The sequence below is a fragment of the Bubalus kerabau genome, chromosome 16, assembly GCF_029407905.1.
Source record: "Bubalus kerabau isolate K-KA32 ecotype Philippines breed swamp buffalo chromosome 16, PCC_UOA_SB_1v2, whole genome shotgun sequence".
NCBI lineage: Eukaryota > Metazoa > Chordata > Mammalia > Artiodactyla > Bovidae > Bubalus > Bubalus kerabau.
This window is the reverse complement of record NC_073639.1, coordinates 38,761,742-38,788,932: the sequence shown is the minus strand read 5'-3', so window position 1 is coordinate 38,788,932 and position 27,191 is coordinate 38,761,742. Positions and strand designations below refer to the sequence as shown.

General features: G+C 38.1%; 1 protein-coding gene and 1 non-coding gene across 24 annotated transcripts in view; both read left to right on the top strand.

The window, feature by feature from the left end:
• Positions 1 to 27,191, top strand: part of AFG2A (AFG2 AAA ATPase homolog A) — a 335,445-nt gene that overhangs the window by 40,542 nt on the left and 267,712 nt on the right. For all 23 annotated transcript variants that reach the window (XR_008703573.1, XR_008703574.1, XR_008703575.1 and 20 more), the window contains exon 10: positions 189 to 343. Coding sequence is in view for 20 of the 23 variants with exons in the window: in XM_055550547.1 (XP_055406522.1) it covers positions 189 to 343 (155 nt within the window). In the remaining 3 variants the exon portion in view is untranslated. The remainder of the gene's footprint in view (positions 1 to 188; positions 344 to 27,191) is intronic.
• Positions 11,338 to 11,466, top strand: LOC129630443 (small nucleolar RNA SNORA11). The gene has a single exon (XR_008703709.1). It is a non-coding gene; the product is annotated as a small nucleolar RNA SNORA11 (small nucleolar RNA).

The window sequence follows — 27,191 nt, the reverse complement described above, 5'->3', positions numbered from 1 at the left end:
GCCTTCATCCCCCCACGTTATTCCACCTCCCTCTCCACCCTTCCACCGCTATACGCAAGCACACAAAATTTAAATATTATAATATGCATGAGGTTTGGATTTTGTTGTTGTCGTTGTTTCTGTTGATAGTGGTTCAGTATGTATTTATGAGGTAGAAGATAAAGCTTGTGTTACTTTCCTCTTTGCAGGTCTTCATGCCTTGCGAAGAGTCTTGAGGAAACAGCCTAACCTCCCTGACAGCAAGATGGCTGGATTGGTGAAGATTACTCTGAAAGATTTCTTGCAGGGGATGAATGACATCAGACCCAGTGCCATGAGGGAGGTAGCAGTCGATGTCCCAAATGTAAGTCATTTGACTCTCATGCTAGCCACACTGTTTGAATTAAACTGTGAAAGAAACTAAGACCCCAGGGAAACTACCTTCCTAAGCTAACCTTTAAAAAATTATTTTAATCAAAATTTTTATGGAGATAATTGTAGATTCATTACAGTTCTAAAAAATACTTTAGTGAACTCCTGTGTAGCCTTTACCCAGTTTGCCTCAATGGTAGCATCTTGCAAGCTATAGTACAATATCATAAGCAGGATATTAACAGAATCATCGATCTTTTTCAGATTTGCTCAGTGTTTCTTCTACTCATTTATGTGTATGTGTGTGTTTAGTTCTGTGCAGTTTTATTACATGTGAAGGTTTGTGTGTTTATCTCCAGAATCGAGATACTGGGGAGTTCTGCCACCACAAGGATCCCTTGCTTTACCTTTCATAATCATACCCACCTTGTTCCTGCATCCATTTCTAAAATTCTGTCATTTCACAAATCTTATATAAATGGAATTATACAGTATGCAGCTGCTTGGGATCAGTTTTTTTCACTTAGTATAATTCCCTGGAGATTCATTCAAGTTATATATCAATAGTTTGTTCCTTTTTTGTGCTGAGTATTGTTCCATGATAGATGTGTACAGTACTTTGTTTAACCATTCACCAGTTGAAGTATGTCTGGGTTGTTTCCAGTTTGGGGCTAGATGAATAAAGCTGCTGTGAACATTTTTCTGCAGGTATTGTGTAAATATAAGTTTTCATTTTTCTGGAACAAATCCCCAACAGTACAGTTACTGGGTTGTATACTAATTCCATGTTTACTTTTATAAGAAAATGTCAACTAGGCTAATTTTAGAACAACAAAAATGTCTTCTAATTATGATACTTTCTACTAATGATGCTTGATATTTCCTTGGGTTTCTTTACATATGCTTCAGCATTGACCATTTCTGCAAACTTTCAGTCAGATCACCACAAGGGCAATAGAAGTTACCTCTTATTGCATGAACCACCTGTTATGTTATTCATGACACATATGGGCCTGATATTTGAGGGGGAAATGGCCTTATAGTTTTCTCTGAATGTACTAATATTTTAAGAAAATACTGAAACAAGCATTGGCAGTGTCTTCTGTATTATAATATGTCAATGTGTATTTAGTTTGAAGTATCAAAAGCAGGCTATGATTTAAACATTTCACCATGGACCATGTGGAGCAGAGACTTTCTGCATTTTACAGTGTAGATTGCAAAAAATAACCGCACTTGCCATCACTGTGTTTGCCCATTTGTATTGCACCCTGAAGTTTCTGCTGTAAAGACTAGGGAGTCAAGTTTTCTGTCCTTGTATCTGCACTTGGCAGTGTAACTTGCTTTGGCCAGTAGACTATTAGCAGCCATAATACAAGCAGGCTTGGAAGTGCATAGGGCTTGTCTTCACTTGCTGATCTTTGACCTTGCATTAACTTTCTTAAATCTGTAGTAACTTCCTGGAGGATGAGAGACTCTGTGGAGAAAAGACGAAATATCCTCATTCCAGCCGAGATCCTCTCATTTTAGTCATCACCAGTTATCAGACATGTGATGCCATTGCTAGACTATTGTACCCCAGTGGAAGTTTGCCCCAACCGGAAGAAACCACTCAGTTAACACTCAGAATTGTCAAAAGTAATTAATGTTTTGAGCCACTAAATTTTATGGTAGTTAGCAAAGGCTAAGAGAAGCAGGCACTTGTTAGATTTTTATAGAACACACATGTTTTATAAATTCAGGCCGGGAAATGTTACCTTGGAGATAAGAACATTCCCATGGACTAGCTGGTATCAGGTTGATGCAAAAGTAATTGCGGTTTTTGTATTGGTGAACTTTGCTGTTTGATGTTGGAATACATTCTTTAAATGTGATTATGTTATACATCATTTTAATGCACATTTCTTGCTTTATTTTTTTGCTTATGAGTTATTACTTGCTGTTTATTTCATATTTATTTTAGACTATGGAAATGATGTTAGACAGAAAGCAAATTCCCGCAATTCTCTTATTCGAGCTCAACATGGGTCGTAAAATAGCAGAAGCAACTCGCACCTTCAGCAGCGCATTTGGCCCAGGAATTGGTAATGAACGTACAGTGCAGCAGTGATTCAGGAAAATTTGCAAAGGAGACAAGAGCCTTGAAAATGAGGAGCATAGTGGTCAGCCATCAGGAATGACAATGACCAAGTGAGAACCACCATCAAAGCTGATCCTCTTACAGCTATGTAGGAAGTTGCTAAAGAACTCAACAGTCCATTCTACAGCTGTTTGGCATTTCAAGCAAATTGGAAAGGTGAAAAAGTTTGAGAAGTGGTTGCCTCATGAGCTGACTGAAAGTCAAAGAGATTGTTGTTTTGAAGTGTCATCTACTTTTATTCTATGCAGCAACAACAATGAACCATTTCTCAATTGGATTGTGACGTGCAATGAAAAGTAGATTTTATATGACAGCCAGCAATGACCAGGTCAGTGGTTGGACCAAGAAGAAGCTCCAAAGCCAAACTTGCACAGTCATGGTCACTGTTTGGTGGTCTGCTGCCCGTTTGATTGACTACAGCTTTCTGAACCCTAGTGAAACCATTACACTTGAGAAGTATTCTCACCAAATGGATGATATATGCCAAAAGCTGCAACGCCTGCAGCCAGCATTGGTCAACAGAAAGGGTGTAGTTCTTCTCCACTACAACACCTGACTCTGCATGTCAGAGAACCAGTGCTTCAAAAGTTGAATGAATTGTCCTACAAAGTTTTGCCTACTCCACCATATATTCACCTGCTCTCTCGCCAACTGACTTCAAGCATCTCTGCAACTTTTTGCAGGGGAAGTGTTTTCCAGGAGTTCACTGAATCTCAAAGCATGGAGTTTTACACTACAGAAATAAACAAACAATATATTTCTCATTGGCAAAAATGTGTTGATGGTAATGGTTCCCATTTTGATTAATGGAGATGTGTTTGAGCCTAGTTATAAATGATTTTAATATTCATGGTCTGAAACCGCAATTACGTTTGCACCAACTAATAGTTTAGGCTGCCTAATGTGATTGTGAATTCTTTTTGAAACATTTTCAGATTTATTACTGAAAGCTCAACTTCAGGGTTTTTTTCAGAAGCTCCATAGAACATACTAATTGAGTTTGAATAATTTGAGTTATAGAATAAGATTAATGTTGAGTTAGTAGAAGCATTTCATTTCTTTGGAACTTATGGTCTAAAGTTTGGGGACATCGATTGATATGAATGCTTTTGTTTACAGTATTTATATTTTATTGGTTACCATTGCATAATACGTCAGGTAGATGCCTAATCATCAAACGCCACATGTGAAAATTTCAGGAGATATGGTTATAACCAACTATACCATCCCAAGACATTTTAGTGATTTAAAAAGTTTAGAAACTAAAGAAACATGTAGTAGGCTTTTAAACTGAGTTACTGCCAGTGGAGAATGTTTAAACAGTGGCTGTCCACTCTTAGAATTGCTGAACTGATTTATTCATCACAGGAACCAGTACTACTACTGCATTTTTAATTGCTCTAATGTAAGATTTTTTTCCCTTTATTTTCTTTTGATACAGTATTTACAGTCCATGGACTTGTGCCATTTTCCATTTGGCATTTTATTATTTGGCCTAGGGCCATGGTGTACTATGATGTTACTCATGGGCTCCAGAGTGATTAGCCTTGGTCAGAGTACTTTGTTCCATTGCTTTTCATGCTCACTTCAGATTGTATAAGTTTTCCTGAGAAGTCAACATTTCTATAACTGGATTCCTAAACTTCACTCTTCTGATTTCTGACTATTACACCAACAAAAATATCTACAAGTTATTTCTGCAGAACCTGTTTTAAGTAGCTCATTAACTGCAAACTTTTTTAAATAGTAAATTGAGCATTCAGCATCTTTTGAGAAAAGATTTTAGTGTGTGAAATTAAACCTTCTAAATCACACTTGCGAAAGTTTGAAAGAAATGTCTTAAGGTGGGAATGTTGCCAGTTATAATGCATTATTAATTTCAGGAGAGCACAACTGTTAGCCACTTACTTTAATGTTTCCTTTTTTTGGATATTCTGAGTTGGTGACTATAGCAATTGATGTATTAAAAGTCAAATGTATTTTACGTTTAATTGATGATAAATGTCAAGTATATTTCTTTACTGTAGGGATTCTTAGAATCTTTGAATATTGCTAATATCCATTGTGAGATTTCAGTTTTTCACACAGAGATAACTGTTAATATTGTATTATAGTTCTAATAGATTTTTTAGAAATTTATAGATACTTTTCTGTGCATAGATTCTTTACCATCTGAGCCATCAGGGAAGAAGCCCTCTAACATAGTTAATATAAAATATAATATTTATATTCTGCTTTTTTCACCTAAAGTTATATGATCAACATTTTACTCTAAAGTTCTCGACAAACATCTTTTTTGTTGACAGCTTAATAAACTATTATGTTGATAGAAACTGTGATTGTTTTATTTTTCTTTCATTCTCAAATGTTAAGAGTTTTTTCTGTTTTGTTTTTTTTTCCTCTTATAAGCATATTTGTCCATTTTTGAGTCCCAGAAGTGGAATTACCAGACTTAAATATGTGATTTTTAAAGTGTGTGATGAATATCATTCTTTTATTCCCCAGAATGTTCTGATTTTTAATTATGTAATACATATGTAAAATTATGACGTGCTTAAGGAAAATCTCATTTTCACTTTAGTTCTTTTCTTTTTTTACTTTCCACTAGTCTGTTTTTTGACTGAAAAGTTCTTTTGCAAGGAATAATACTGGTTAAGTTTTAGATGAATAGAGATTTTAAGAGAGAGTGAAAAATATCTGTTAGTTGTATATCTTCTCCTTCCTATAAAACTGTTAAAGTTTTAGATACAGGGTGTATGTGGATGGTTTTTTAATGGATTTTAAGTTCCATAAAAGCAGAGGGTCTTACTTTTTACTTTTATCCTTAGTATTAATATTTAGCATCGGACTAGCACATAATAGATGTCCAATCAGTATTTGTTGAATAAATGAGTGAATAATTATAATTTTCATGAAAAAAATATTACATGGTCAATTTCAGATATTTGAAGAATGTTTGCAAAAGAGTATCTAATCCTTCTTCTGTACCAAGGTATAATATAGGCCATTATTACCCTCACGTAGCATTCTTCATATTTTTCGTGTTTTATAAAGCGGCTGATTTCTTTAGTGAATTATAGCCATATTGTTAGTGAATGTAACACTTTTGGAATACAGATGCCTATAATAGTGCTAAGCCTGTCCACTCTGGAAGGATATACAGTAATCCTTTATATTTAATGCAGAGCATGTTGCTTTCTTGATCTATCACTAAAAATTCTTAACTTTATTAAGGTAAACAAAACAGTGCTTTCAAAGAATATTTATATTAATACATTATTGTTTTAGTAAGTCATTGCATATACATCATAGCAGTCATCACTGGTAAATGATATTCTTAATGAAATATATGCAGGTTAGTTCTATCGCTTATGTAATTCATATGTGTATCTTAACACCCTCCCCTTCCCCCTGTTTTATCTTATGTAGTTTAGGTTATCCCTTATTTATAAATAATCTATCTGTATGCTTCTGATATTACCTTTGGATTGCAGCTTTCAGAATTTGGGCCTTTGGTTTAGAATAAACCAAAAGCCCGTTAAAAATAGGACTCTACTCTGGTGTGAACCCACTTTTGTAAAGTGAACTGCAACAGAGCATCAATACTAACTGTATAGCCCCAAACCCATTTGCAATCTTTAATCCAGGTTAAATATAGAGATAGTTGGTGGTCAGATTGAATGTCTGCCAAATGTCATTAAATAAACATTCCTCAGTTATGGGCTTCCCTGATAGTTCAGTTGGTAAAGAATCTGGCTGCAATGCAGGAGACCCTGGTTCAATTCCTGGGTTGGGAAGATCCCCTGGAGAAGGGAAAGGCTACCCACTCAAGTATTCTGGCCTGGAGAATTCCATAGACTATTTAGTCCATGGAGTCACAAAGAGTCAGACACAACTGAGCGACTTTCACAGTTATCCATGTTTTAAAAACTAGCAGACTTCTTTATTATATGAATAATCAAAAGGTTGTTTACTAATTACATATTCAAATGTTGCTGCTGTATTTTTCATTTGATGCTTTTTTCAAGATGAGACTAGAACATGAGAATGTGAATTGATTTCCTAGGATGAGCTCATGAGCATTATTCTTCTGTTGTAGAGATTGAATTAAATAGTTTAATTGACCATATTTACATTTCATTCTTCTTGTATACTCAGGATAATTAGAAGGAATTTGATTTTCTGCTTTTTAAAACAGTACTTTATTCTGTATTTTTTATTTCTTACACAAAGGATTGAGGGTTTCTATGATGCTTTGCACATTGCTTTATTTTGGAATAGATAGTACAACCTGTGGACACTGTATTAACTCCATGTTGGTTCTTGGCAGGGCTTTGGAATTTGGTTTCTTTTGATTTTGCTTCTTGTTGTCTAGACAGAAGAGGGTTTTCTATCACTTCCAAGATCCTAGTCTTCCCTGCCAGCTTCTCTTGTGCATTTTTATAGTTTTAAGTAATAACAATTGAATGGGGAAACACATTTAAGAGAGTCGATTACTTTTAACTAGGAAATACTCTGTGCCAAAATCACAATTATAGCTTTAACATTATTAGCTATTGTAGAAGTTCAGCTCTTTCATTCCACTTTTCTTTTTCTACTGTACTTTTCTCAGGGTTCTATAGGGGAAGAAATGAGTGGAAGGATCAATAATTTCCATTTTCAGCTCTGATCCCAGTTAACATTGATGAAATTGAACATTTTTCTGTTCAGTTTGTAGAGAACTCTTAATTTGCAATTTCTGATAGGTGTCTTCTTATAAATAATGTTAAGGTTGTCCTAGAAGGATATGCCACACTTGTATATATAGTTGATCAGTACTCAGTATAATAAGTACAGCTCATTTTGTTGCGTTTCACTTTATTGCAATTCACGGATACTGTATTTTTTCAAATTGAAGGTTTGTGGCATGACCAGCAAGTCTACTGGAGCCATTTTTCTAACAGCATTTTGTCTTACTTTATGTCACTATTACATTTTGGTACTTATTGCTGCATTTCAGACTTTTTCATCATTATTATATTTTTAGGGTGAGCTTTGATCAATGACATTTGATGCTACTATTGTATCAAATAATTATTTTAGGGTCCACAAAATGCCCCCATATAAGATGATGAACTTAGCTGATAATTGTTATGTGTGTTCTGACTACTTTAATGGACTAGCCGTTCCCCTGTCTGCTTCCCCTCCTTTGGCTTCTTTATTCTCTGAGACACAACAGTATTAAATTTATGCCAGTTAATAACCTACAGTGGCCTCTGAGTGTTTAAGTGAAAGGAAGAGTCACATCTCTCACTTTCAGTCAAAAGCTAGAAATGATTAAGAGTGAGGACGGCATGTCAAAACCCAAGATAAGCCACTAAAAAAGCTAGGGCCCATTTGCTGTATGATGCAGGGAGCTCAACCCAGTGCTCTGTGACAACCTACGGGGTGGGATGGGGTGGGAGGTGGGAAGGAGGTTCAAGAGGTAGGGGACATGTATACCTGTGGCTGATTTGTATACATGTATGGCAGAAACCAATAGAACATTGTAAAGCAATTATCCTCCAATTAAAAATAATTTTGTTTTTAAAGCTAAAGCTCTTGTGCTAGACAGTTAGCCAAGTTGTGAATGCAAAGGAAAAGTTCTTGAGGTGGGGGTTAAGTGCTACTCCAAGGAACACATGAATGATACAGAAAGTTTGCATGATCTGGATAGACAAACCAGCTATAGGATTCCCTTAAGCCAAAGCTTAATCGAGAGCAAGGCCCTAATTCTCTTCAGTTCTGTTAAGGGTGGGATAGGTGAGGATGCTGCAGAAGAAAAGTTTGAAGCTAGCAGTTGATTCATGATGTTTAAGGGAAGAAACCATCTCAACATAAAAGTATAAGATGAAACAGCAAATGCTGATGTAGATGATGCAACAAGTTATCCAAAAGATCTCGCTAAGAAAATTTAATGAAGGTGGCTACCTAAACAATGAAACAGGTTTTTCTTTGTAGACAAAACAGCCTTATGTTGGAAGATGTCATCTAAGACTAATAGCTGGAGAGGAAATGTCAGTGCCTGGTTTTAAAGTTTTAAAGGACAGGCTGACTCTCTTGTTAGTGGCTAATGCAGCTAGTGACTTTAAGTTGAAGCCAGTGCTCATTTACTATTCTAAAAATCCTAGGACCCTTAACAATGATGCTAAATCTTCTCTGCCTGTGCTCTATAAATGAACAGCAAAGCCCGGATGACAATACATCTGTTTACAACATGGATTTCTCAATATTTTAAGCCCACTATTGAGAACTAAAACTCAGGGGAAAAAAAGATTCCTTTCAAAATGTTACTGCTCATTGACAATGCACCTGTTCATCCAAGAGCTGTGATGGAGATAAACAACAAGATCTATATTGTTTCCATGCCTGCTAACAACATCCATTCTGCAACCCAAGATTCAAGGTGTTATTTTGACTTTCAAGTGTTATTATTTAAAAAATTCATTTTGTAAGGGTATAGCTTTTATAGATAGTGATCCCTTTGATGAATCTGGGCAAAGTTAATTGAAACTCGTGTAAAAAAGATTCACCATTCTAGATGTGGGTATGCCATTAAAAACATTCATGATTCACAGAAAGAGGTCAAAATACCACCGTTCCCATCATCAAAATACCACAGGAGTTTGGAAGAAGTTGATTCCAACCCTGTGGATGACTTTGAGCTTTTCAAGACTTCAGTGGAGGAAGTAACTGCAGATATGGCAGAAATAGCAAGAAAACTGGAATTCTAAATGGAGCCTTAAGATGTGACTGAATTGCTGCAATCTCATGATAAAACTTGAATGAATGAGGAATTGCTTCTTCTGAATGAGCAAAAAAAAATGGTTCCTTAAGAGGGAATTGACCCCTAGTGAAGATGCTCTGAAGATTGTTGAAATGACAACAAAGAATTTAGAACATTACCTAAATTTAGTTGATAAAGCAGTGGCAGGGTTTGAGAAGATTGACTGCAGTTTTGAAATTCTACTGTAGTTAAAAATGTAAACAAACATTGCATACTACAGAGAATTTGTTTATGAAAGGAAGAGTCGATTGATGTGACACACTTCACTGTTGTCTTAAGAAATTGCCATAGCAACCCCAGCCTTCAGCAACCACCACCCTGGTCAGTCAGCAGTCATCAGCATCAAGGCAGGACTCTCCCAACAGTAAAAGATTTTGACTCATGGAGTGCTCAGATGATGATTAACCTTTTTTAGCAATAAAGTATTTTGTAGTTAAGGTATGTACATTTTTTAAGGCATAATACTATTGCACTCTCAATGGACTACAGTATAGTGTACACATAACTTTCATATGCACTGGGAAACAAAAAAATCTGTGTAACTCACTGTATTGCTATGTTCACTTTATTGAGGTGGTCTTGAACCAAACCTATGTTATCTCTGAAGAATGCCTATAAATACTTCATGTGTTGTGCTTAGTCGCTCAGTTGTGGCCGACTCTTTGCAACCCCATAAACTGTAGCCCACCAGGCTCCTCTGTCTATAGCAATTCTCCAGGCAATAATTCTGGAGTGGGTTGCCATGCCTCCTCCAGGTGAAGTGAAGTGAAAGTCACTCAGTCATGTCAGACTTTGCAACCCCATGGACTATATGTATATATATACTTCTGCTGCTGCTAAGTCGCTTCAGTCGTGTCTGACTCTGTGCAACCCCATAGACTGCAGCCCACCAGGCTCCCCCGTCACTGGGATTCTCCAGGCAAGAACGCTGGAGTGGGTTGCCATTTCCTTCTCCAATGCATGAAAGTCAAAAGTGAAAGTGAAGTCTCTCAGTCGTGCCTGACTCTTAGCGACCCCATGGACTGCAGCCTACCAGGCTCCTCCTTCCATGGGATTTTCCAGGCAAGTGTACTGGAGTGGGTTGCCATTGCCTTCTCCATGATATATATATAGTCCCTGAAATTCTCCAGGCCAGAATATTGGAGTGGGTAGCCTTTCTCTTCTCCAGAGGATCTTCCCAACCCAGGGATCAAACCCAGGTCTCCTGCATTGTGAACTGATTCTTTACCAGCTGAGCCACCAGGGAAGCCCAAGAATACTGGAGTGGGTAGCCTATCCCTTCTCCAGTGAATCTTCCCATCCCAGGAATTGAACCGGGGATCTTCCCAATCCAGGGATCAAACCCAGGTCTCCCTTATTGCATGTGGATTCTTTACCAGCTGAGCCCCCAGGGAAGACCAAATACTTGGTGAGTGTTTGCTAAAAACAGTTTTTCATTTACTGTAAAGCAAATCATTGGTAGGGTTAATGTGGTTCTTTTGTGGTACCACTTTTTCACTTCACCCTATACAGATATGGAGCAATTACACACTCATCTGATCTTGGCCTTTTAGTTCATCGCTCCCAACTGTCTTAAAAGCCATTAGCACAACGACTTATTGATAATCTCTAAAATGAAGTCTTAAGCTCTTTAGCTTATTCGTAACCTGACTTGTGCCTTCTTCACTTTCATCTTACATTATTCTATTCAACCATTTTGTATTTTTGCACACTGTCCTTTACCTGAAAAATTTCTGACCTCTGTTACTAAAGATCTTGTAATTTGATTCCTAATACACACATGCAAATCTTACACATATATGCCTGTGGTTCTTTTGTCTTATTCACCTTTATATCCGCTCTGTTTGGCAAATAGTACCAACTAAATTTTATTGAATAACTGAATATTTTGTGAAGCGTTTTGGCTCATAGTGTTTCTTATTTTTCAGAAATATTTATTTTGCCTTTTTATATAAAAATACATGTAAATATATTTGGTAACAGCTTTATTGAGATATACTTCATGTATGAATCATTTGCTTATTTAAAGGGTACAGTTAGTGTGGTGTGCTCAGAGCAGGGAGCCTGAAGAAATGGCTCACTGTTTACAACACACCCAACAGGAATCTGGGTTCATTGTGACAGGAGACACAAAATGTGTGGCCTTTCCATGAACAAGTACCCAACACATGTTCCCCTGCACCTCCATGTGGCTTTGGGGCAGGACCAGTGAGACAGGGCTCAACTTTGGAAGAAAAAGTACAGTATTTAGTGGGGAAGCTTGCTACCTAGAGTTTGTCCAGTCCACACGTGGGTGGGCCATGATTAATCTTATAAAGTCTTTGAACCTCTCTTTTCAAGGAGAAATAAAGAAAAAGAGATTCCAACTATATGCCATTCTGGAAAAGGCAAAACTGTGGAGACAATAAAAAGATCAGTGGTTGTCAGGAGTTTGTGGAGAGATGAATATACACGGTACAGAAGTTTTTATGAGCAGTGAAAATACTTTGAATGGCTTTATAACGGTGGATACATGTCATTATGTGTGTGTGCTAAATTGCTTCAGTTGTCCGACTCTTTGCGACCCCATGGACTATAGCCCACCAGGCTCCTCTGTCCATGAATTCTTCAGGTAGAATACTGGAGTGGGTTGTCATGGTCTTCTCCAGGGGATCTTCCTGACCCAGGGATCAAACCCATGTCTCTTCAGTCTCCTGCCTTGGCAGCTGGGTCCTTTACCACTAGCACAACCTAGGAAGCCCATATGTCATTATGCTTTTGTCTAAATACATAGAATGTGCAATGCTGTTCTCCTCATAAAAGTGAACTCTGAACGGAGGACCTTGGTGATTATGAAGTGTCAATGCTGTTTATCCTTGGTTTAAAAAGAAAGAAAAAAAAAAAAGTACCATTTTTGATAATGGTTATGCCTGTGAGGGAGGGGGTATATGGGGAATTTCTGTACCTTGTCAATTTTGTTGTAAACCTAAAATTGCTTAAAAAAAAAAAAGTATCCCCCACCCAAATTACACTCACTGTAGACATTTTTGGCAGAACTTTCATTTTACTTTAATATATGTATAGGTATTATATATGTGTATGTGTTTGTTTGATTGTGGTGTAAAATGTATATTTTAGATCTGAAAAGTTTGCAGGCCACTGTAGTTATTTATTTTGGCAAATAAAAACAAATTAACCTCAAAAAAAGGGTCTAGTATATGCAAAGAGTTGTACAGCCATAATTACATTAATTTTAGAACATTTTCATCATCCCAGAAGGAAACTGTACACTTTTCCCATCATCTCCCAACCTGTCCATTCCCTCAGCCTTAGGCAAGCACTTACCAATTTTATGTCTCTAGATTTGCTGTTTCTAGACATTTCATGTAAATTAGATCATAAAATATGTGGTTCTTTGTGGCTGACTTCTTTCATTTAACATAAAATTTTCAAGGTTCATCCGTGTTGTGTCATATATCACTGCTTCATTCCTTCTTACTGCCAAATAACATTCTATTGCATGAATATAACACATTTGATTATCCATTCCTTAGTTGATAGACATTAGGATTCTGTTTACATTTTGGCTCTCATGAATAAAGCTGCTAATTACATTCAAACATTCATGAACAAATTTTTGTTTGAATACCTGTTTCCTTTTTTTTTTTTACTTAATTTAATTGGTGGATGATTAGTTTATAATATGATTGTTTTTGCCATACATCAACATGTATATATGTGTCCTCCCCATCCTAAATCCCCCACCCACCTCTCTCTCCACCCTATCCCTCTGGGTTGTCCCAGAGCACTGGCTTTGGGTGCCTTGCTTCATGAATTGAGCTCTCACTGGTCATCTGTTTTGCATATTGTAGCGTACATGTTTGTTTCAATGCTATTCTCTCAAATCACCCCACCCTCACCTTCTCCCGCTGAGTCCAAAAGTCTGTTCTTAAACATCTGTGTCTTTTTTGCTGCCCTGCATGTAAGATCGTTGGTACCATCTTTATAAATTCCATATGTATGTGTTAATATACAGTATTTATATTTCTCTGTTTGACTTACTTCACTGTATAATAGGCTTCAGGTTCATCACCTCATTAGAACTCACTCAAGGGAGAAGGCCATGGCACCCCACTCCAGTACTCTTGCCTGGAAAATCCAATGGACGGAGGAGCCTGGTAGGCTGCAGTCCATGGGGTCCCTAAGAGTCAGACACGACTGAGCGACTTCACTTTCACTGTTCACAATGAGTGATAGAAGCATCAAGGGGTGGAGGGGGCGATGAAGAGGAAAAGTTAAAATTTTACCTCCTTCTCCTGCCTCTGTAACTCAGCTTGCTCCTTGCAAAGTCTAGTTCACATAGGTCTCAGAAAGTGGGAACTCTCAATAGTAGGAACTGGAGCTTATCCTGCTGCAGTTCTTTGCAACTGTCCCAGCCCCTGCAAACCCACAAACCCACTTAATCATGCCTGTCCATGTATAAAGACTCTGTAACCCCTTTGTTCGGGGCTCAGAGCTTGGAGTGTTAACGCCTCTGTGCCTGCTGGCATAATAAACCTGAGTTCTTCAAAAAAAAAAAAAAAAAAAAGAACTCACTCAAACGTGTTCCTTTTCATAGCTGAGTAATATTCCATTGTTTATATATATCACAACTTCCTTATGCATTCATCTACTGATGGACATCTAGGTTGCTTCCCTGTTCTAGCTATTGTAAATAGTGCTGCAGTGAACATTGGGGTACATTCGTCTCTTTCAATTCTGGTTTCCTTGGGGTGTATGCCCAGCAGTGGGATTGCTGGATCTTGGTTTCAGTTCTTTGGGGTATATATCAAGTAGTGTTGTTGCTAGGTCCTTGGTAACCACTTGTTTAACCTTTTGAAGAGCTGCCAAGCAGTTTTCTGAAGTGGTTGCACCATTTTACATCCTCAACAGCAGTGTATGTTCCTACATTTGTATCTTTTTGAGTGTAGCTATCCTAGTGGGTGTGAAATGGTATCTCATTGTAGTTTTGATTCATATTTTCTTTGTGGCTAGTGATGTTGCAAAGCTTTTCATTTGTATATTGACCATTTGTATGTGTTTTCTTTAGCAAAATGTCTACTCAGGTTTTTTGCCCTTTTTAAAATGTTTTTATTATTGATTTTTTTAATATATGCAGTTGATTTTATTGATTTTGATATTGATCAATTGATATTGATTTTATTAATATATACAATTGAGTTGTATATATACTAGATACAAGCCCTTTATTAGATATCTGCTATCAGGTGGCACAGTGGTAAAGAATCCACCTGCCAATGCAGGTGATACAAGTTTGATCCCTGGTCCAGAAGATCGAGAAGAAATGGCAACCCATTTCTGTCTTCTTGACTGAAAAACTCCGTGGATAAAGGAGCCTGGTGGGCTACAGTTCATAGGGTCTCAGAGAGTCAGACACAAGTGAGCACTCACACGTCAGATATATGTGATTTGCAAATATTTTCTCCCATTCAGTGAGATACCTCTTCTTGATAATGTTCTTTGCAGCATAAAAGTTTTTAATTTTGAGAAAATCCATCTCTCTCTTTTTTCTTTTGTTGTGTGTAGTTTTGATACCACGTTTGAGAAAGTATTGCCAAATTGAAGGTCAGGAGGATTTACCATATATTCTATTTTGAGAGTTTATACTTTTAGCATGCACATTTAGGTCTTTGGTTAATTTTTTTTTCCCTCCTGAGTATGTTTAACTCTGCTCCTTTACATGTAACCATGCTGCTGCTGCTAAGTCACTTCAGTCGTGTCCAACTCGGTGTGACCCCATAGACGGCAGCCCACCAGGCTCCCCCGTCCCTGGAATTCTCCAGGCAAGAACACTGCAGTGGGTTGCCATTTCCTTCTCCAGTGCATTAAAGTGAAAAGTGAAAGTGAAGTCACTCAGTTGTGTCTGACTCTTAGGGACCCCATGGACTGCAGCCTACCAGGCTCCTCCGTCCATGGGATATTCCAGGCAAGAGTACTGGAGTGGGGTACCATTGCCTTCTCCGACATGTAACCCATGGGACTATAGAAACTCTAACTGTAGCTTGGAGTTATAACCCTATGTGGAAAAAGATTTGTTGTGGTTTTTTTTAAACTATGGTAAAATGTGCAAAACATGAATTTTACCGTTTTCACCAGTCTAAAGTGTATAATTTGTGGCATTAGGCATATTCCCATTGCTGTGCATCCATCACCACCATTAGTCTTTAGAACTCTCCCTCTTCCTGCACAGAAGCTCTGTACCCATTAGAGAGAGACTCTGTTTCCTCCCTCACTATTAAGTATGATGTTGGACTTGTTTGTTTGTTTGTTTGTTTTCTTTTAAAGATGTCCTTTACTAAGTTCCTTTCTATTTCTAGTTTGCTGAGAGGTTTTTTCTTTTTGTTAAATCATGAATGGATGTTGAATACTCTTGAATGCTTTCTCTGCTTCTATGGAAAAGCTCATATGGTTTTTCTTAGTCTGTCAATACAACAGATTACATTGAGGTTTTTTTTCACATTGAATTGTTCCTATATTCCTGGATGAATTCCACTCTGCTGTGATATAGTATCCTTTTTATATATTACTGGATTCTATTTGCTAACATTTTGTTGAGAACTTTTGCATATATCTTCATGGGAGATATTGGTGTGTAATTTTCTTATAATGTTTTTGCCTGGTTTTGGTATTAGGATAATGCTGGTATTATAGTGAGTTGGAAATGTTCTCTACTCACTTATTTGTTGGAAGAAATTATGTAGAATTAGTATTGTTTCTCCCTTGAATGGTCTCTATTGAAACCATTTGGTCCTATTATTTTCTTTATTTGGAAGGATTAGGTTTTATTTAATTTTTCAGTAAGCCTAAGATTATTCAGGTTATCTGTTTTTTATCTTGAGTGAGTTTTGATAGTTTGTGTCTTTTAAAAAATTGGTTGATTTTGCCTTAATTTTCTGATTTAGGGGCATATAGTTGTTTATAGTCTTCCTTATTATCTCTTAACTGTCTGTGGGATCAGTAGTGATATTTTGTCTTTCATTTCTGATACTGGTAATTTATGTCTTCTCTTTTTATCACAATCAGTCTGCCTGGGGGTCTAGCGATTTTATTGAATTTTTTTCCCAGTTACCAGCTTTTTATTTTATTTTTCTGGTTTTGATTTCATTTATTTCTGTACTCATTATTTTCTTTTCCATCTGCATTAGGCTTAATTTGCTCTTCTTCCTTTAGTTTAAGGTGGGAGCTGTGGTTAATGAATTTCTGTCTCTTCTAGTCAGTGTTCAGTGCTGTAAATGATCATTAGGCATTGTTTTAGCTGCATCCCTCATATTTGATGTGTTGTACTTTCATTTCCATTAGTTTAAAATTTTTTTTATTTCCCTTGAAACATCTTTAACTTAATATGGTCTACTTTTAAGTGAAAATGTATCACATGCAAGAATCTTTAAACAGTCTACTTGTGTTGCTCCCCTCCTGGCCTTTGTGCTGTTGTCATATATTTTACTTTGAGTTCAGTTCAGTCGCTCAGCCAAGTCTGACTCTTTGCAACCTCATGGACTGCAGCATGCCAGGCCTACCCCTGTCCATCACCAACTCCTGGAGTTTACTTAAACTCATGTCCGTTGAGTCAGTGATGCCATCCAACCATCTCATCCTCTGTCGTCCTCTTCTCCTCCCGACTTCACTCTTTCCCAGCATCAGGGTCTTTTTAAGTGAGTTCTTCACATTAGGTGGCCAAAGGATTGGAGTTTCAGCTTCAGCATCAGTCCTTCCAGTGAATATTCAGGACTGATTTCCTTTAGGATTGACTGGTTGGATCTCCTTCTCTTCAAGGGACTCTCAAGAGTCTTCTCCAAAACCACAGTTCAAAAGCGTCAATTCTTCAGCACTCAGCTTTCTTTATAGTCCAACATCCATATATGACTACTGGAAAAACCATGGCTTTGACTGGATGGACTTTTGTTGGCAAAGTAATGTCTCTGCTTTTTAATATGCTGTCTAGGTTGGTCATAGCTTTTCTTCTAAGAAGCGAGCGTCATTTAATTTCATTGTGGCAGTCACCATCTGCAGTGATTTTGGAGCCCCCAAAAATAAAGTCTCTCACTGTTTCCCCATCTATTTGCCATGCAGTAATAGGACCAGATGCCATGATCTTCGTTTTCTGAATGTTGAGTTTTAAGCCAACTTTTTCACTCTCCTCTTTCACTTTCATCAAGAGGCTCTTTAGTTCTTTACTTTCTGCCATAAGGGTGGTGTCATCTGCATATCTGAGGTTATTGATATATCTCCTGGCAGTCTTGGTTCCAGCTTGTGCTTCATCCAGTCCAGCATTTCTCATGATGTACTCTGCATATAAGTTAAATAAGCAGGGTGACAATATACAGTCTTAATGTACTCCTTTCCCAATTTGGAACCAGTCTGTTGTTCCATGTCCAGTTCTAACTGTTGCTTCTTGAGCTGCGTACAGTTTTCTCTAGAGGCAGGTCAGGTGGTCTGGTATTCCCATCTCTTTCAGAATTTTCCACAGTTTATTGTGATGCACACAGTCAAAGGCTTTGGCGTAGTCAATAAAGCAGAAGTAGATGTTTTTCTGGAACTCTCATGCGTTTTTGATGATCCAGAAGATGTTGGCAATTTGATCTCTGGTTCCTCTGCCTTTTCTAAAACCAGCTTGAACATCTGGAAGTTCACGGTTCATATACTGTTGAAGCCTGGCTTGGAGAATTTTGAGCATTACTTTGCTAGTGTGTGAGATGAGTGCAATTGTGCGGTGGTTTGAGCATTCTTTGGCATTACCTTTCTTTGGTATTGGAATGAAAATTGACCTTTTCCGGTCTTGTAGCTACTGCTGAGTTTTCCAAATTTGCTGGCATATTGAGTGCAGCACTTTCACAGCATCATCGTTTAGGATTTGAAATAGCTCAACTGGAATTCCATCACCTCCACTAGCTTTGTTTGTAGTGATGCTTCCTAAGGCCCACTTGACTTTGCATTCCAGGATGTTTGGCTCTAGGTGAATGATCACACCATTGTGATTATCTGGGTCATGAAGATCTTTTTGGTATTGTTCTTGTGTGTATTCTTGCCACCTCTTCTTAATCTCTTCTTCTGTTAGGTCCATAGCATTTCCTTGTGCTCAGCTGGTAAAGAATCTGCCTGCAATCGGGGAGACCTGTGTTTGATCCCTCGGTTTTGAAGATTCCCTGGAGAAGGGAAAGGGTACCCACTCCAGTATTTTGGCCTAGAGAATTCCATCGACTCTATAGTCCATGGGGTCACAAAGATTCGGACATGACTAAGCGACTTTCACTTCGTTTTGCTTTTCATGGTGTAAACCTATATTACATTGTCATCATTTTTGCTCTAAACAGAATATCCTTTTGAAGAGATTGAAATAGTAGTAATAAAAAATCTCTGTGTTTACACAATGTAGTTACCACTTCAACTCTCTCTAGTCTTTTGTGTAGATTCAGGTTTCTATCTGGTAGCATTTTCTTTCTTCCTGTAGAGCTTACTTTAATATTTACTGTAATGTAGGTGTGCTGGTCAAGAATTCTTTCAGTTTTTGCATTCTCAATTTTTTTTTTTTGCCGTCCCAAAAAAGTCATTATTTTGTTTTTGTTTTAGAAAGATATTTTTATTGGATAAAGAACTTAGATTGACATTGATACCCTTCCTCTACCCCACATACCCCTAGTTCTTTAGTGCTTTGCTCTACTCTCTTCTTTTTCACATTATCTTTGAAAATAAATCTTCTGTTTCTGTTTTCTTTTTCTGTGCATAGTCTTTTTTCCTCTGGTTGCTTTTTAAGATTTTCTTTTTAACTCTGATTTTAAGCAATTTGATTATCTTGTGCCTTGTTAGTTTTCTTCATGTTTTTTTTATTGCTGATTCTTTGATCTTCTTGTGTATGTGATATCTGTTGCTGCTGCTGCTGCTAAGTCGCTTCAGTCGTGTCCGACTCTGTAGTTTTAATCAAATTTGAAAAAATTTTGGCCATTATTTCTTTAAGGATTTAGTCTGTTTCTTTCCTCCTTCACAGGGAAATAAAAATACACATGTACATTTGTCTGCTTGAGATTCTCCCAAAAGTCAGTGATGCTGTGTTTGGTTTTTATATTCTGTTTTCTTTTACCCTTTGCTTTGTTTTAGAGAGTCTCTATTTCTGTGCCAGTCAGTTCACTAACCTTTTTCCCCATTGAAGTGTCTAATCAGCTATTAATTCCATCCAATTCATTTTTAAAACTATGAACACTGTAGTTTTCTTCTCTAGAAATTTGATTTTTATCCTTTTTTATATTTTTTTTTCCTCTACTTAATGTTTTCAATGTTTTCTTCATTTGAACATATGCAATAGACTTAATGTTATAATGTCCTTGTCTACTAATTCTATCTATGTTATTTCTGAATCAGCTTCAATTTGTTGATGTTTCTCCTTATTATAGATTATAGATTTCCCTGCTTCTTTGCATGCATGATACATTTTGGTTAGTTTCCAGAAATTTTGACTTTTGTTGCAAGCTGAGTATTTTTTATATTCGTGAACATTCTTGAGGTTTATTCTGGGGTGTGATGGTTATTTGGAAGCAGTTTCATCCTTTTGGGGTTTGCCTTTAAATTATCTTAGGTGAGACCAGGCAGTGTTTTGTCTGGGGTTGATTTTTGCCTACTAGTGAGCTCAGATCCTTATCAATAGCCTACCTGATGCTCTGTAAATTATGAGGGTCCACTCTGGTTCTTGGAAGTAATCAGACTTCCTTCTGTTCTCGTTTTTGTGTTTTTCCCTGGCTTCATTGTTTTTTCTCCCAGCATGTATTAATAACTGAATATTTATGGAGACCTTTAGATTTCAGACATTTTCTCTTTATCTACCTCTTTTGTCTCTAGTACCCTGCTATACTTACTTCTTTGGCTTCCTCATACTCCTGGTTTCATCATTTCATCTCAGGGAGACTGTGGACTCTGCCTAGGTTTCCTCTGTACTGCTGCAATCTGTGGGCTTTCTCAAGGCAATTAGTTGGGCACGATCATAGGGTTCACTTCATTGTTTCCCTTCTCTCAAGAATCATCTTCCTTCATTGCCTGGTGGCCAGTGTCTTAAGTGTTTGTCAGCTTTTGAAGCTTTTTTCTTTTTCAGACAGAAAGCTGAAGCTTATCTCTTCCTCCTTGGCTGGAAACAAAGAGCCCTGATTTGGCAGTTTTCAAAAGTCCTGTGTTTAATGGTTTATATCTAATCAGGGTGGGGCATAGAATCACTACTTCAGAATCTCATGTCCTCTTTAGAAAGGAATCTCATGTCTTCTTTGCAGTTTTTTATGTAAGTTTTTTCCCCTTTTTTTATGTAGTAAGAGTGAACGTCCTTCTGGTTTTGACTCAATAGAAAGATCAAAGCTTTGAGGTGGAATGGAATATGATGCCAAAGATGAAAAAGGTAGAAAATTGAGAAAATGTAACTGAAAATTAGCGGATGTCTGAGAACTCCAGTATAAACCTGAGATAAATTTAAAGATGAATTTAATTGCCTGAGATAGTTTCCCTAGTGTTCAGGCCTGTAGATGGGCAGTAGGGGAGTAGGTAGGAATGTGAAAGTGAAGTCGCTCAGTCGTGTCCGACTCTTTGCGACCCCATGGACTGTAGCCTATCAGGCTCCTCCGTCCATGGGATTTTCCAGGCAAGAGTGCTGGAGTGGATTGCCATTTCCTTCTCCAGGGGATCGTCCCGACCCAGGAATCACACCCTGGTCTCCCGCATTGCAGGCAGATGCTTTACCGTCTGAGCCACCAGGGATGTGAGTTTTAGGGAATTTCAAGTTGTTTGTAATTTTATCATCTATCTGTCTTTGTGGGGGTCCTCAAGACTACCCCAGGCATGATGATTCACTGGAAGGATTCACTGAACTCAGAAGCTATTATATTCTTGCTGTGTCTTGCTAAGTTGCTTCAGTCATGTCCAATCCTTTGCTACCCTGTGGACTGTAGCCCACTGGACTCCTCTGTCCATAGGATTCTCTAAGAAAGAATACTGAAGTGGGTTGCCATGTCCTCCTCCAGGGGATCTTTCCATCCAAGGGATAGAACCCATCTCTTAACGTCTCCTGCAATGGCAAATATGTTCTTTACCAGTAGCGCCACCTGGGAAGCCCCATTATAATCATGGTGATGATTTATTACAGTGAAAAGATACAGATCAAAATGCTCAAGGGTAAAAGTCACTTGAGATGAATTCCAGGATCAACCAGACACAGGCTTCTAGGTGTACTTTCCCAATGGTGTCCACTGGGAGTATACTTACTTCTCCCAGAAACAGTGTGTAACAATATGCATGGAGTGTAATTGACCAGGGAGGCTCAAATGAACCTTAGAATCCAGGGTTTTATTGCAGGTCATCATGTAGGTATACAGCACCTGCATGTCTGACTTTCACTACTTAGATTCTAGCCCTTCCCAGAACAAAAACAAGTGTCCATAAATCATATTGTCAGGGTAAACTTAGCCTAGTCAAACTGGTAGAGCATATCACAGGTTTCAGGCATAAAAAACACTCTTAGAGGCACATATTTAAAAAGCTCAGAGAGTATCACCTAGTAGACTGGCCTTTCTTTAAAATGGGCATGGATTGAACACCCGGATTTTCTGAGTAAGCCTCTACTTTGTTTGTATTTCATTAGTTTCTTGTACTATCCTTTGTCTGTTTCAGGATCCCATCTAAGTTACCTCATTGCATTTAGTTATTGTGTCTTTTTTGGCTTCTCTGGGCTATAACAGTGTTTCTGTTCTTTTCTTGACAGTTTTGAGGTATACTGCTTAGGTCTTTTGTAGAATGCCCCTCACCTTGAGTTTGACTGTTTTTTTCATTATGGTTAGGGTTTTGGGAGGAAGACGACAGAAGTGAAGTGCCATATTCATCACAAATTAACAAAAGTATATTAGTTATCTAATATAAAAATCCTGTAGCCCCTCATGAGTACTTGCCCAGAATTTAGGCTGATGGGCTGTCTACATAAAGAATTTATTCTCAGTGACTCTTCTTACTAGTATACAACAATCTTCTTCCCAATAGTTCGCAATCTCTAATGTTGTCTCTAATTTGCACAAACTCAGGTTTTTCCAGAGACAGCATGGAAAGGAAACCAGAAAGTATGACAGTAACTGGTCAAGTCATAAATGAGGGACGAAAATGGATCTGTTTTACTAAATTGAGTCTGGTATGATAACCAGTCAAGTAATCTCAGTATGACTCTGGCATTATGCTCAAATGTTTCTTTTCCTTCTTCAAGATGACTAAAAGCCAGTATTAGGGCCTATAGATGGTTCAGTGTCATTCATTCTCTTCAGTTGCTTGATTCCTACTCATCTTTCCTGCTTGTTTAAAGGTCAGCTCTTCTAGAAAGCCATACTTGACATTCCTGGACCCTCCAGTCCTATTATATGCTCTTTGTGGCATCCCATACAATTTTTTGTATAGTTTTTAAATTAAATACTTCAGTTCAGTGGGCTTCCCTGGTGGCTCAGAGGTTAAAGCGTCTGCCTCCAATGCGGTAGACCCGGGTTCGATCCCTGGGTTGGGAAGATCCCCTGGAGAAGGAAATGGTAACCCACTCCAGTATTCTTGCCTAGAGAATCCCATGGACGGAGGAGCCTGGTGGGCTACAGTCCATGGGGTCGCAAAGAGTCGGACACGACTGAGCGACTTTGCCTTTGTAGCTCAGTTGTGTCTGACTCTTTGTGACCCCATGGACTGCAGCATGCCAGGCCTCCCTCTCCATCACCAACTTGCAGAGTTTACTCAAACTCATGTCCATTGAGTCGGTGATGCCATCCAGTCATCTCATCCTCTGTCATCCCCTTCTTCCACCTTCAATCTTTCCCAGCATCAAGGTCTTTTCAAATGAGTCAGTATGAATATTTATTAATTAAATACTTATTTGTTTAATCTACTTCTCCTTTAAGCCTGTAAGCTCCACCCTGGTGGCTCAGATGGTAGAGAATATGCATGCATACAGGAGACCAGGTTTAATCTCAGGTTTGGGAAGATGCCCTGGGGAAGGGAATGGCTACCCACTCCAATATTCTTGCCTGGAGAATTCCATGGACAAAGGAGCCTGGGGGACTACAGTCCCAAAGAATCAGATATGACTGAGTGACTTTCACTTTCTTATAATGTCTGCTGCTCCTTTCGCCTGTAAGCTCCACAGTCATGGGCCACATCAATCCTGTTCATTTTTTGTATCTCACTCTGTATACTGTACCGGTATTCCTAGAGCCTGGCTAAGCACTCAAAACCTAACAGCCTTTTGCACTAAGATGAATGTATCTGTATGAATGAGTAAATAAATGAATATTTGATATTAAAACCTCAGCTAGGATATCTGTAGGAGTCTGACTTTCTTGTTGACACCTGCAGTACAGGAGACCCCCATCCCTACCAGAAGTTACAAAAGATAGCACCATTAGACAACTTTTACTGTAGGATGGTTAATTATTGCGCAACAGTCTTCCACTTACACATGGTCAGTTCTCTGATACTTGTTTGATCTGTCTCAGTGAATTCAGTATATACCTAGGATAAATGTCTTAATTTCTCTAGGCAGCTTCTTTCTCCAGGATTTTCTTGTGGCATCTTTCAGCTTCATTCTCAAGTTGATCCTGTCCCACTAATATTCATATCCCTGGCTATTACATGTAGCACATTTAGCAGCCAGGGACCAGCTTTGAGTATGAAGGTAAAATCTTTTATTCTTTTTCTAAATATTGCCTATTAAGACTGTGCTGTAAGGATTGTTCCCTAGTATCTCTTTCACTCTTTTTAGGGGTTTTCTCCTTACATCTATTCTCCTCAAACGAAAATATTGGCAGTAATCCTGTTTCCCTAATATCTTGGCTGTCTGGCCAGCATTGGTTATTCTCTGCCATGTAGGAACTTCCTTTCTGGTCTGTGTCTCAGGACAAAGTCAGGATGGCTTGGGAAATTTGCTGACAAGAGTTTGCTCAGCTTTCTGACAGAGAAGGGCCTCTTCCCTCTGGCTTCTATTTAACAAAACTTGGAGCCTTCCTCAGTGATCAGTGCAAAGAAATAGAGAAAAACAATAGAATGGGAAAGACTAGCGATCTCTTCAAGAAAATTAGAGATACCAAGGGAATATTTCAGGCAAAGATGGGCTCAATAAAGGACAGAAATGGTATGGACCTAACAGAAGCAGAAGATATTAAGAAGAGGTGGCAAGAATACGCAGAAAAACTACCTAGGTAATCACGATGGTGTGATCACTCACCTAGAGCCAGACATTCTGGAATGTGAAGTCAAATGGGCCTTAGGAAGCATCACTATGAACAAAGCTAGTGGAGGTGATGAAATTCCGGTTGAACTATTTCAAATTCTAAAAGACGATGCTATGAAAGTACTTCACTCAATATGCCAGCAAATTTGGAAAACTCAGCAGTGGCCACAGGACTGGAAAAGGTCAGTTTTCATTCCAGTCCTAAAGAAAAGCAATGCCAAAAAATGCTCAAACTATTGCACACATCTCACATGCTAGTAAAGTAATGTTCAATTTTCTCTGAGCCAGGCTTCAGTAGTATGTGAACTGTGATCTTCCAGATGTTCAAGCTGGTTTTAGAAAAGGCAGAGGAACCAGAGATCAAATTGCCAGCATTCGCTGGATCATGGAAGAAGCAAGAGAGTTCCAGAAAAACATCTACTTCTGCTTTATTGACTATGCCAAAGCCTTTGTGTGGATTACAATAACTGTTGAAAATTCTGAAAGAGATGGAAATACCAGACCACCTGACCTGCCTCTTGAGAAACTTGTATGCAGGTCAGGAAGCAACAGTTAGAACTGGACATGGAACAACAGACTGGTTCCAAATAGAAAAAGGAGTACATCAAGGCTGTATATTGTCACCCTGCTTATTTAACTTACATGCAGAGTATATCATGAGAAATGCTGGATTGGATGAAGCACAAGCTGGAACCAAGATTGCCAGGAGAAATATCAATAACCTCAGATATGCAGATGACACCACCCTTATGGCAGAAAGTGAAGAAGAGCTAAAGAGCCTCTTGATGAAAGTGAAAGAGGAGAGTGAAAAAGTTGGCTTAAAGCTCCACATTCAGAAAACTAAGATCATGGCATCTGGTCCTATCACTTCATGGGAAATAGATGGGTAAACAGTAGAAACAGTGTCAGACTTTATTTTGGGGGGCTCCAAAATCACTGCAAATGGTGATTGCAACCATGAAATTAAAAGACGCTTACTCCTTGGAAGGAAAGTTATGACCAACCTAGATAGCACATTGAAAAGCAGAGACATTACTTTGCTAACAAAGGTCGGTCTAGTCAAGGCTACGGTTTTTCCAGTAGTCATGTATGGATGTGAGAGTTGGACTCTAAAGAAAGCTGAGTGCCGAAGAATTGATGCCTTTGAACTGTGGTGTTGGAGAAGACTCTTGAGAGTCCCTTGGACTGCAAGGAGATCCAACCAATCCATCCTAAAGGAGATCAGTCCTGAGTGTTCATTGGAAGGACTGATGTTGAAGCTGAAACTCCAGTACTTTGACAACCTGATGCAAAGAGCTGACTCATTTTAAAAGACTCTGATGGTAGGAAAGATTGAGGACAGGAGGAGAAGGGGCTGACAGAGGATGAGATGGTTAGATGGCATCACCGACTCAATGGACATGGTAAACTCCGGAAGTTTGTGATGGACAGGGAGGCCTGGTGTGCTGCGGTTCATGGGGTCACAAAGGGTTGGACACAACTGAGCATCTGAACTGAACTGAACTGGAGCATCCCTTTAGCCAGTCTTGGCAGGAGAAGATTTTTCTCTACATGTATGCAAACATTTTTATTATCAGGCAACCATCAAAAGAGATCAGAAGAAATGGTCTGAATTTATGACCCAAAAGATCATAAATTTGGACAGATCTGGGCTAGAAAATGTCTTGCAAAACATATGTATGGCCCAACACTTTTACATGTTGGCAACATTTTTGACTACTTCTGACCACATGTGTTGGTTATTTCCTAACTCCCTAAATCTCTCCTATTTTTCCCATCTCACCTCCTACCGTCTATTTCCCTGTTATTTCTACTCCTCTGCCACTTTTTTAAAAAAATATAGCACAAATGAAATGTACATCTGCTCATTTATTTATTCCCATACCAAACATTGAGCATCTATACTGTACAGACACTGTGTTAGGAAGGTCCTAGTGATAGATACATACATAACAAAAGAACCCTTCTGTTTGGTTATTATTCACTCATATCACAGATGCCCAAAGAATAATAATCTCAACAAAACTTTAAAAAAAATCTTTGCTATTTGAAACTTTTCTGGGCCTGTTATATGATTTCTTTTAGTTTGGGGGCATTTGGTCATATATTACATGTGGCTGATTTAAAATTCACTTGAGAAACTTGTGTACATGTGCTTCTTTGGTCCCGGGGCTAGGGGCCCAATCAGTAGAAGTCCCAGTCTTTTCCTACTGTTCCTGTATGTTTCATGTATTTTATCCATATTCTTTTATCTTTTCCCTATTGTGCTATGCCATAGTAAGAATGACAGAGGTTAATAAGTTTCCTTAAATAATCAAAGAATTTTTTTGCTGAATGCAGTTAAATTATTCAAGGAATTTGGTGAATTAGGAAAAATGTAAAATATTTTAATGAGACATGAAGAATTTTCTAAGTGAAACTTTGTCATTTTCATGATGTGAGTTTCATTTTTTTAAAAAAGAATATTGCTGCAATTGGTTTTTTTTTTCTTGTTAAGTTTCCATTTTTTTTTTTTGGTGAGACTTTTCATTGTTTATTAGACAAAAGTAAGTTGTTTTTTAAAAGCTCATTTTGGAAATGGTTAACCATTTTTAAGTTGAACTAGGGCATAAAGTTTTTTGATCTAAGGGGGACTTATT